This window comes from Nerophis lumbriciformis, linkage group LG28 (assembly GCF_033978685.3).
Source record: "Nerophis lumbriciformis linkage group LG28, RoL_Nlum_v2.1, whole genome shotgun sequence".
Classification (NCBI taxonomy): Eukaryota; Metazoa; Chordata; class Actinopteri; order Syngnathiformes; family Syngnathidae; genus Nerophis; species Nerophis lumbriciformis.
The window spans coordinates 16,072,761-16,085,566 of NC_084575.2; the positions used below are offsets into that span (position 1 = coordinate 16,072,761).

Genomic DNA, 12,806 nt, shown 5'->3' on the forward strand with positions numbered 1-12,806 from the left:
CAGTTAGCCGAGTCCGCAATCCATGGTGAGGCACAACGCAGTGACGTGCCTCAACTGGCTGCTGATCACCGCACCGTCTCTTCTCAGTATTTGAACGGCAAATGTGAAAATTCAGCGATTTTAAATAAAAATAATCTAAAACTGGTGAAGTTAAATGGAAAATAACTTTATAGTATAATCACTGGATACATATAACAATTTAATTTAAAAAAATGTCTTTTTACATTTTTTTTCTTTCCATGATGGCAGGTGAGGCCCCGCCTCACCTGCCTCTAGTGACTGCACGTCACTGATCTATACATGACTCTATGTTTGAGGAGATTGGTCCTGGGAGCAGAAAGTGACTAACACCCATTTCTGGCATTCCTAGTGTCATGAATATGTGTGTTAGTTGATTTTAAAAACTGTTTGTAAAAGTAATCTGGTGATTGATCTAAAATGATAGTTCTGAAGAACATAAGGAGACTACAATGCATCTTTTGTTCAACTGACAACCAGGACAGACGTGAATGCATAAATGAAATATTAGTGTGCAAATAACATTTAAGTACCAGTCTAGCTTCTCTGTTCTGAACAAGTCGCAGTTTGTTCAGGTCAGACTTAGTCATAGCGGACCATATTATAGGACAGTAATGAAGACGACAGAAAACCAAGGACTGTATGACTTGACCCATTGTTGAGGATGTCAAGAAGGTGGAGCACTTCCTGACCATGGCTAAACCTCTTCCCATTTTCATTAAAATACCACGAGTTAGTCACATGAGTGACTTTTGACCAATCATTGAGGAAATCCAGAGTTGGCCATACTCTCTTTATACACAACTCTGCGTTTACATTGCGTATTACCGCCATCTAAAGGACTGTAGCGGGACAGCATCTTCTGGCATGGGTTTCTTGCCAAATACATTTATCACCGCATATTTTAAACAAACCTTAAATCAACTGGGATACGCTCTCGCTCACCCATGACCCGAATGAGGACAAGCAGTGAATCATAGTGGAAACACCAAACTGACTTCCAGCAAATGTTTTATTATTGCAAGCTTCTCCGTGTAGGCAAGTGTCAATAACTTTAATTATCATGTAAGCCAGCAGTGTTCGAGATGTTTCAACCAAACTGCATGCCAAAGCAGGACATATCCTGCTGATGTTTGCTTTCAAAGCACCATGTTACAATCCAGCTACACACATCTGGTCTCTTTTGGAGACAAAGCACCTTCCATCCATCCATCCATTTTCTACCGCTTAATCCCTTCGGGGTCGCGGGGGGCGCTGGAGCCTATCTCAGCTACAATCGGGCGGAAGGCGGTGTACACCCTGGACAAGTCGCCACCTCATCACAGGGCCAACACAGATAGACAGACAACATTCACACTCACATTCACACACTAGGGCCAATTTAGGCATCTAAAGGCGATTAACTTTAAAGGTGCAGTTGCCCTTGAAATCCTTAAAAATGGAAGAGTGAATGTCGGCCACCAGCGTCTTCTCTCCAGCCCGATAGGGGACGAATACGAATCCGACGCGGATGCGATTCTTGGGAGGCAAATCTGGAAGCCTAGGAGTGGGGATGGAGGGGGGAGGAAAGATTTAAAGATTCAAAGTGATAATTCCATGCTTCATATCTTCATTATGAATGATACTTAGGGACAATCACAAATGTATGTCACAAAATCAATATTGTCCAAATTTTGTAAAAACGTCAAATGTATTAAAATTTCTAATCGGATTAATTACACGGTTGCTGTAGATTAATTCAGATTAATCACATTAAATAAAGAGCTTTTTCCCAAATGTTTAACTGACAAAAGAAATAGACCAAAATTTGTTTTTGTGACATACAAATTGTATCACAAAAGTTGGAACACAAAAGACTCAGACCAGAATTCCATCTCCTTCTTCATGAGGCCACTTCCAGACAGAGCCAGCGTCATGCCCGTCATGGCCACAGCGGTGGTGTTCACGAAAGACACTGTTCCGGACGCCTCTTGGTGCTGTGTGACATAGCCGGAAATCTGGAATACAGACCGTCAACCTTTATGGGAGAATTTCTTCTCACAAAGTCATCGTTGTTTCTGCTCTTATTTGAGAGGGTCTGTTTGGGTCTACCAACCGACACGTGGACGGGGAGGTCCTGCAGCAACACGTTGTCCTCTGCAAGGTAGATTTTATCGGGATGTCGCATGTCTGTGACCATGGCCGTCACCTTCAAGCTGTCACACACGTGCATGTGCTTGTAGTAGGTCTGGAAGGGGATCAGGATGGGGATGGACAGCTCTGCAGGAAAAGGAAGAGGACACGTCAGTCTTTAGTTAACAGTCCATGTCCACATGGGCAGAACAAAACTAAATCTGGTGCTGTATCTCAATTGGCGCACTTCCATACTTACACTTCTGATTGCACTCTGGAAGTGTGTATGGAAAAAACAGTGCACTGTCGATACTCTGATGTTGCACTCAAGTGTTGAATACTTTATACTTCCACTAGTACACTTCATTAAGTATGCTTAGGCAGGGCACACATTTTGACAGTGGACTGCTGTTGCAAATTCATTACTGTTGTTGCACACCTACTCAAAATATTTACCAGCTTTTTCATCTGTTCACTCGTTACAGGTTGCTCCTCAGCCGCCATTATTTTGAATTAGTACATCCCCTTTTGCCAAGTTGAGAGAGGTCAGTTTGGAGCACTGCGCGCTCACCATTTTGAGTGAAAAATATAGGTGCTGACTTCTCGGTGAGAATGCACTTATGCACTTTTGCACAGCTAAGTGCCTGATATACTACGATTCAAACACCACGCGCTAAACAGTGTGTGCAATCTATAAAAAAGCATGTACTATTGCTTGCGATTTACCAAGACTGCATGTGCAATGGAAATGTGATGCAGACTGCCTTATTTAAAGGATAATTTTGTGAGTACTAGCTGTTGTACAGTATACCGGTACTAAAAAAGTACCGCAGAACTCATGAATGAAACAACTGTACTCTACTGCCTCTTAAAAATATTGGTACTTTTTTTTTCACGGACATGACGGTATAGGGTGCCAAATGTAAAAGTTCAGTCCCACTTTTCTAGCAGATATATTTCTCAGATTTAACTCACTTTTCTCAGATTTAGGTTTTCATTTAAGTTTAAATTAAATATATCAACTCTAAATCTTATATCTGAATGTTAAATCTAAACCTAAATCAAAAATACAAATCTATATGTTAAATCTAAACCTAAATGTTAAATCTAAACCGGAGGGCTGGATATTAAATGTGATCGCTAAATGTTAAATGTGAGCGCTAAATGTTGAATCCAAACCTAAATCTTAAATCTAAACCTAAATCTTAAAACTAAATTTAAATGTGAGCACTATGTGTTGAATCTAAAGCAAATAGTTAAGTCTAAAGCTAAATGTTAAATCTAAACCTAAATGTTAAATCTAAATGGAGCGGTAAATGTTAAATCAAAACCTAAATATTAAATCTAAACCTAAATAATACATCTAAACCTAAATGTTAAATCCAAACCTAAATATTAAATCCAAACCTAAATCTTAAATCTAAGCCTAAATTTTATATCTATATCTAAATGAAAGCGCTATATGTTAAATCTAGAACCTAAATCTTAAATCTAAACCTAAATCTTAAAATGTTTATCTTAATGTGAGCGTTAAATGTTGAATCTAAACGTAAATGTTAAATCCAAACCTAAATATTACATCCAAACCTAAATGTTAAATCTAAATCTGAAACTAAATGTGCGCGCTAAATATTAAATCTGAACCTAAATCTTAAATCTAAACATGAGCGCTAGATATTAAATGTGATCGCTAAATGTTAAACGTGAGCGCTAAATGTTGAATCCAAACCTAAATCTTAAATCTAAACTTAAATCTTAAAACTAAATTTAAATGTGAGCACTATGTGTTGAATCTAAAGCTAAATGTTAAATCTAAACCTAAATGTTAAATCTAAATTTGAGCGCTAAATGTTAAATCCAAACCTTAATATTAAATCTAAACCTAAATAATACATCTAAACCTAAATGTTAAATCCAAACCTAAATATTAAATCCAAACCTAAATGTTAAATCTAAACCTAAATTTCATATCTATATCTAAATGAAAGCACTATATGTTAAATCTAGAACCTAAATCTTAAATCTAAACCTAAATCTTAAAATGTTTATCTTAATGTGAGCGTTAAATGTTGAATCTAAACGTAAATGTTAAATCCAAACCTAAATGTTAAATCCAAACCTAAATCTTAAATCCTAACCTAAATGTTAAATCTAAATCTTAAATCTATATGTGAGCGCTAAATGTTAAATCTAAACCTAAATCTTAAATTGAAATCTAATTGTGAGGGCTAAATCTCTTGCCAAGTGTAAAGATTAATATTTATAAGATGTCAATATTCCACCAATCCAACGCCTCTCAGCCACAAAGCCGCGCCCACATCTCTGCCTCTCAGTGCAGACTCCACCTTCACAAATAATGCCAATAAATTTGCATATATTTTTTCAAATGTTAGCTCCAAACGTGTGAGTGTGCAAGGTGTGTTGAGACAATTAGACACTCAAAGACATCGACGCTGCACTTCCGCGTTTGACAATGAATGGAATTGCTTCTAATCACACCAAAGCATGCAGTGGGCATGACTACACCCATTTCTATTTGAATGTCTTTCATCATTTCGCTGTGCTCTTACTTCATGTCACATATGAACTGCACGATCGCTGTAAACATCTGACAGAATCGCTTTGGATGGGTTCTAAAGAATGTCTCAATTGTGAGCTAAATGGTAAAAACATGATTATACTTTCAGTCATCTTTCCTTCATCATCATCTAGTTCCATCTTCTCACTGAAGGTTGAATGTCATGATTCGCCCGTAGCACCGGTTCCATTGTTAGTGCTAGTGTTTGCGATGCCTGGCGTTCTTATCCCCCCACTCTTAGGAAATACACTTATTTTTCACCAGTTCACCACTCATTCTCTCGCATTGACTACTTTTTAACAAGTAGATCAATTTTATCTGGCATCTCAAACCATACTTGCCAACCTTGAGACCTCCGATTTCGGGAGGTGGGGGCGTGGGGGGCGTGGTCGGGACGGGGGCGTGGTTGAGGGGGTGCGTGGTTAAGAGGGGAGGAGTATATTGACAGCTAGAATTCACCAAGTCAAGTATTTCATACATATATATATATACATACGACGTACATATACATATATATATATATATATATATATATACATACACATATATATATATATATATATATATATACATATATATACATATATATATATATACATATATACATATATATACATATATATACATACAAAAATACAATTAATTTTGATGTTTTTAGCAAAATATAGTAAACATTTTATTTATTTTTTTAATTAATAAATATATTTATTTTTAGGTAAGATAAACATAATAATACAATGTATCTCTAGTCTGGATGATTTAGTTCTTGTCACCCCTGTTGTCATAAAGAAAAGGCTGTCCTCACTCAGGTCCGCATGGAGCTGGAGGGGGCGTGGCCTCCAGCTCCGGCTGAAAATCGGGAGATTTTCGGGAGAATATTTGTCCCGGGAGGTTTTCGGGAGAGGCGCTGAATTTCGGGAGTCTCCCGGAAAATTCGGGAGGGTTGGCAAGTATGTCTCAAACAATTCACATCCACCCTATCATCATCAGTGACCATTCACCTGTGTCACTTTCCCTTACGAACAAAACTATCACTGCACCTACAAAACAATGGAGACTTAATACATCATTACTAAAGGACCCAGACTTTCTAAACTATTTTGAGAAAGAACGGACAGATTTCTTTAGATTTTAAGAACCAACCAGAAACCCGGCGTGCGTTCCTTGGGAGACCGCGAAAGTAGTTATGTGAGGAAAAATTATTTCTTATTCATCGTACAAGAAAAAAAATGAAGTTTTATTAGAGCAGGAACTTGAAAATGAAATAAATCAGAAATGGCTTATGCTAACTCACAAAACGAACACATTCTGAACAAATTGAGAAAACTCAAATTAGATTTAAGAGAAATAATTGATTAAAAAAAAAATTCCTGGTTATGCTTGGTGAAGTTTAAGCATGACAATAAACCAAGCAAGTATTTGGCTAACCAACTAAAACTAAACAAAGAAAAAAGCTCTATACCATCGATTAAGGATTCAGCTGGAAACATTACGCACTTTCCTAAGGAAATTAACTCCATCTTTAGAGACTTTTACAGAAACGTATATACACCCCAGATTAACCCATCTCTTTCAGATATTGAGACATTTCTTAATAATATAGACTTACCTAAACTAAATACAATGCAGGCATCAAATGTAGATCTTGCTATTTCAGTAGCTGAAATTCATGATGCTCTTCAAAAGATGCCAAACAATAAAGTACCAGGGCCTAATTGGTTCCCTGTGGAGGTCTACAAAACAATATGGTCACTGATAGCTCCAATATTTACAAAAATGGCTTTAGAGATGAAAGAAAACTCATTCCTTTCTTCAAATATGAACTCTGCTGTAATCAGTCTCTTGCTAAAACCTGATAAAGACCCAACACTTCTATCCAGTTACAGGCCAATCTCCCTTATTAATGCTGATCTTAAAGTTATCTGCAAAGTTAGAAAAAGTAACTCCATATATAGTACATCATGTTCAAACAGAGAGAGACAATCATCCAACAATGTTCGCCGCCTACTCTATCTGATTGACTATTCTGTTATTCATAATCTAAAAACCGCTGTTGTTTCATTAGATGCTGAAAAAGCGTTTGATAGAGTGAATTGGAATTTTATTCTAGCTACTCTCCAGAAATTTGGATTTGGAGACTCATTTATAGCATGGATCAAGGTTCTATATAGTTTTCCCACAGCTTCAGTTTGTCCAGTGTCTGTCTGTGCAGCGCGAGCACTGATCCTGCAGCCGTGTGTGGAACTGTCAGTTTGCACGTCCTCCTGACACGTGCTAAATAAAACGCTAAATAATTATCCAAAATGGTGATGAGTGTTGATAAATCACATTGCATGTGCTAAATAATTATATTTGCGTCTTCTCCTCCCAGTACTGTGACCGTTTTGATGATCATCATATATTTTGCATATTAGTGAAGACAGACGCGGAATGGATTGCACGCCTTATTCTGCTCTCTTCACAGACACAATCCACTGTGCACACATTTAATAAAATAGTTTTGCATGTGCTATCAACAGTGATGGGCAGTAAAAAGCTACATATAGCAAAGCTAAGTAGCTTAACTAAATTTCCCAGGAGTTTTACGGTAGCTCACTACTTTTTGAATGAGTAGCGATTCCTGTAGTTTAGCTATTTTCAGACCCATGTAGCGAGGTAGCTTACATTGAAGCTACAAAATAGAAAATTGACTGCGAATCCAGGACAAAAAAATAAGGTAAAAATACAATGACCTTGATGAATGAAAACAACCATACATACGGAGAAAATCCATGATGATGGGTTGGTGTTCGTATGAGGAGTCATAATTGGCTAAGTTTAGGGCAAAACATTACGGGCTGGCCAATCAGAGGCAAGATAAGGTGGGTCATCGAAACCAGGAAGCAAAATCAGTGATTTTCAGGGAGTCGGAGACAGAGGGGCGCTTCAAGCTGACGAATCAAAAAAAAAAAAAAAAAAAAAAAGAAACATACTTGAAAATGCCAGAGGGATTCTCTCGCGCGGTTTCGATTTTTTTCCTTTAGTGATAAAGACGATGTCCAGGATGTCCACACGCACACACAATATTGTGTGTCCTTAGCCATATTTAGACAAATGTATGCGTTTAGAGAAAACAATGCCCAAAACCTTAGTTCCTAGTTGTTTGCTCTGTAAACCAAAATCATAACAGCTCTCTTCATCTAAAGTGTCCAACACAAATTTAGGAAAAAACATTAAGGTGAGTTGAGCTCATTAAAAGTTTTACTGCACATAACCATTACCAACTGTTTCCAAACAACACACAAGTCATTGTTTTTTTTCCACTACATTTTCAAAGTCGCTTGCCCATCACTGGCTATCAAGTTTGCATGGAATTTAGTACACACAAACCTTTGGTAAATCAGGCCATCAGTGAAAGTACAGAATGTGCCCCAGTTGAGACACCGATCGTGTTTCAATTCATACACTACTTGCACTTCAGTAAGTATACTACGCACAGTTTGTACTTAGCTCTTGAGCGCACGTACGCCCTCACTTGTATCTTGTTTACTGATGATTTCTCCTTTACTCTTTGTTAGATAGTGATTGGACAGTGGACAGGGTGTCTGGGAGATAAAGCCCAGAGGTGGAGGCGAAAGCTCTCTGTCTCTCTCGCTTGCTCGCTCACGACAGCGAATTGCCAAGCCAGATGTTCAATGCACACCTGCGTATGCTGCCAAGATTTGCTTTAGGCGCGACTAAATAATTTGTATTAGTGTATTTTTCGGATTATAAATCGCTCCGGAGTATAAATCGCACCGGCCGAAAATGCATAATAAAGAAGGAAAAAAACATATGTAAGTCGCACTGGAGTATAAGTCGCATTTTTGGGGGAAATTTACTTGATAAAATCCAACACCAAGAATAGACATTTGAAAGGCAATTTAAAATAAATAAAGAATAGTGAACAACAGGCTGAATAAGTGTACGTTATATGACGCATAAATAACCAACTGAGAACGTGCCTGGTATGTTAACGTAACATATTATGGTAAGTCATTCAAATAACTATAGCATATAGAACATGCTATACATTTACCAAACAATCTGTCACTCTTAATCGCTAAATCCGATGAAATCTTCTTCCTCGGTGTCGCTTCTAAACAACTCTGCCAACTCCAAAGGTAGACAATGCGCCGCTTCCTCTTCTATCGGTACGTCGCTTACGTCAGAGTCATCGTCAGTTGCAGTTCCAATTATTCCAGCCTTTCTGAATCCGGACAGGATGGTTTCGGTTGTCATTGAAGCCCATGCTTTGTCGATCCATCCAATGACATCCAGAAACCTTGCATGGTGCATTCTCCCGGTACGGAAGTAGTAGCAGGTAGCATCTTTTTTTTCACAATGCACTTCTGCCATGACCCACAATGCACTTCTGCCATGGCCCGCCCCTGCCAAATTTTTATTGGTTAACGTGTGTGTGTGACGATTGCTGACATTCGCCTAGTCTCTTACGTGAATGAGAGGAATAATATTATTTGATATTTTACGGTAATGTGTTAATAATTTCACACATAAGTCGCTCCAGAGTATAAACTATGAAACTATGAAAAAAACTGTGACTTATAATCCGAAAAATACGGTAACTAACTTTTGTTAAACAAACTGTCCAATAATAACAGGTAAGTCCATAGCGTCTGTCCTTTAAGTTACACATCCCTTTTTAGACTACGCAACGGCAAAGTGCTGTCTCAAATCCATTACTGTCGCAGCGCACTTATGGAAATAAGGATTGCATTTTAAATACAGTGTACACAGCATACTTATTGAAGTATACTGACAGAATTACTCAATTTGATACATGAAAACACATCCACAGGCTTCTAAAACACATACCAATGCAAGAGGTGGCGATATAACCACTAAACATAAGGACAATGTAAGAGTCTTTAGGGGAAAAATGATAACAAAAATGACTTGCTAACTAGCATATACAATAGCCTAAAAAAACGGTTTTCAGTGTCCTAAAAGCAAGAGTTACTTTTGCCAGGCTTCAGTGTCTCCTCCTTGGTCTCATTGAGGATGACGAGAACCAAGGTGCCGTTGTACTTCATTCCCTTCACGCTGATGCGAAGGGACATCTGCCTTTCCACTTTGCTCTCGCTGCTTAGCACCAGATTCAGCCGCACATCCTCCCCGTACTGCGGCTTGGACAGCTATGGAGACACAAGTTTTTTTTTTTTTCCAAGCACAATAAACAAGGAGAGGGATGGCCTCCATTGGCGTCCACTCCATTACTCTTTGGACGAAACACAATTAAGTCCCATTCATTAAAGGGGTTATATATATATATTTTTTTTCTACATTTATAACATTGCCCTGTGGTCTACATAGCATGAGATGGTGGTTATTTGCTCAAAATTTTGCATGGGTTATGTTTTACAGACCATCTTCAAGCCACTTTCTGACTGTCTCTTCAGAATGCGCCGTTTCGTGAACAATCTTATTTACATGCCGAAGCCCTCCCCTAGGCCAAACCCTCTTCAACTGTGTCTCCAACCTGTCAACCATGTTGTAGTTTTTAGCACTTGATGGATTTTACTGACAGATATAAGTTAGAACTATACGCTACTTTGTATTACAAATGGCAACAGCGGAGGATGCACGTACATGTACGAGCCAGTCTGTCCCACAACAAGAGGATAGAGAAAAAGGAATTTATAGACAACAACGTCGGAATACAACTGAAAAAAAATGGCAGACTTACGCAAAGCTTTTTGGGTAAACCTCTACCCTTTATGGAGATATCCACTGATGTAACTAAAACTAAAGTCTCAAATTTGGTGCAAATTTGGATGAAAGCAAGATTGTTTTATAAATATCTTTGCCATGACTCAATAGGTTGAGTTCACATTTTCGGGACTAATGGGGATCCCAAATACACAAAAACAGGTAAGGTAAGAAAAGTTGTTTCACATAATAGGACCTCTTTAAAGGGGTACTGCACTTTTTTGGGAATTTTGCTAATCGCTCACAATCATTATGAAAGATGATAACACACATATATATGTCTTTTTGGGGGGGTTAAGGTGGGAATTTTGAAGATGATAAAAAAAAGCTTGGAAGATGCAGCTAATGGGAGCCACTGTTGTAGCTTTCAAAGCCCTCTAAAACCCTCTATCAACGTTTTATATACAAGCTGTAAGTCTATATATAATATAGCAACAGACATGTTCATAACAATATGTAATATGTACAATATTTACCGTATTTTGGTCATTTTAATCAATAGCGGGACTTCCTTCCCTGGCGCATTTATTTCCGTTTCCATATCAGCGCACTTTCGACTTCCGGCAACAACTGTGTGTTCCTACTAACGGAAACAAACACGCGACTGTGTTGTAATCAAGGCAGACTTGGTAACAGACAACAAAGATGACTATTTTTGGACAAATGAAGATTCACAACCTTATCTTTTCAAAGCTGAATATACGAACAGAGGATGCTATTTATAGAAGCAAGCACGAAGAAGAGGATGAGACGTTGGAGCAGATGGAAGCCAAGAGAGTGAGGTCGGTGCAAGTGGGTCACGCTGCAAATCTGGGATTTTTGAGCCAAGCTATGCCGAATTATTGTAGTGCCCAAACTGTCCATCGGATCGCTGGTCGGATCTCTAGGTGAGGTGGCTTGCTGCAGGCAGCCAAATTTTACAACTGTCTGCATATCGCTTATTGACGTTTACTAATCGATTTTATAATTGCCCATGCCCAAATTGCAATGCATCTAAAAATCTATGATCTCCCCCACCACTATGACTCTCCCCTCTCCCCTCAGGCAGGAGACTACGGTCCATCCAGACCCACACATCCCGCCACCTGAACAGTTTTTCCCCCTCGGCCATCAGGCACATGAACAATAACTCCTAACAGTAGCTCCTTTGAATTCCTTCTAAGTCTATAACAAGATCTGATAGCTCAGTTACAGCTCTTGTTATTACCAAATCTGTGTTATATGTGTTTTATGTTGCACGATTGCACCAAGAAAAATTCCTAGTTTGTGAACCCGTTCTCAAAAAATGGCAATAAAACTATTCTGATTCTGTAAAATGATTGTTCATGTTTTTCAGTCAGTACAGATTATTATCATATCGCAGGGTTGTGCATCACAAACTCAAGCACGATTTGTGCTGATGTACAAGCTAGCTTATTGCTCCCCGTAGTTAAAGTTAAAGTTAAAGTACCAATGATTGTCACACACACACTAGGTGTGGCGAAATTATTCTCTGCATTTGACCCATCACCCTTGATCACCCCCTGGGATGTGAGGGGAGCAGTGGGCAGCAGCAGTAGCTGCGCCCGGGAATCATTTTTTGGTGATTTAACCCCCAATTCCAACCCTTGATGCTGAGTGCCAAGCAGGGAGGTAATAGGTCCCATTTTTATAGTCTTTGGTATGACTCGGCCGGGGTTTGAACTCACAACCTACCGATCTCAGGGCGGACACTCTAACCACTAGGCCACTGAGTAGGTGTGTAGTAGTTAATACCGAAGCACGGCGATGAGCTACAACGCTAGAAAAATACTTCCTCCGTGTTCGCTCTTACAAAAACAATGTCCCAACAGCTTGGTTATTATACAGGTTACGGAACGTACATGAAGTATTGTTGGCGGTTTTTGAATGCATTTTTAAACTGATGTAGAGGTAGAATTGATTGCTCCCATTAGCTGCATTGCTAATCAACTGGAACAAGCCGATTTTTATGTTAGAAAGTAAAAAAAAAACTCTTGTCTTCTTGTCTCTCATAATGATTGTGAACGATTCATTCCCCTTTAGGAAAGTACTCCTCACTCATTAAGAATATAGGAGACACCAGTCACAGAAACAGTCTCAAAACCAAAAAGCTATCAAAGGACCTTATGGACAAAGTTGTGGATCTGCGCAATAACTAGTACACTACATCCAAACCTTCAGCCATGGACCTTTTCGCCCAAGTCCAGCTGCTGGTGTTATGCTGGAAACGATCATAATGTTGTTTGTGTGACGCACCTCCTCAAAGTGTATGACCAGTAGTGGCGGTGAGACGGTGGGCGGTTCCGGTGAGGCATTGTAGTCAGTCATGCTCTCCCTGGGTGCGTCCACT

The 12,806-nt window shown here is 38.9% G+C and overlaps 1 protein-coding gene across 2 annotated transcripts in view; it reads right to left on the minus strand.

Moving 5' to 3' along the window:
* Positions 1–289: 289 nt before the first annotated feature.
* Positions 290–12,806, minus strand: part of LOC133570904 (protein-glutamine gamma-glutamyltransferase E-like) — a 36,263-nt gene continuing 23,746 nt past the window's right edge. For both annotated transcript variants that reach the window (XM_061923724.1, XM_061923722.1), the window contains 5 exons: positions 12,713–12,806; positions 9,708–9,882; positions 2,114–2,277; positions 1,882–2,015; positions 290–1,558 (listed from right to left, as the gene is read on the minus strand). The exon at positions 12,713–12,806 is cut by the window's right edge and continues 64 nt beyond it. In XM_061923724.1, the coding sequence (XP_061779708.1) occupies positions 1,408–1,558; positions 1,882–2,015; positions 2,114–2,277; positions 9,708–9,882; positions 12,713–12,806 (718 nt within the window). In that variant the 3' untranslated portion in view covers positions 290–1,407. The remainder of the gene's footprint in view (positions 1,559–1,881; positions 2,016–2,113; positions 2,278–9,707; positions 9,883–12,712) is intronic.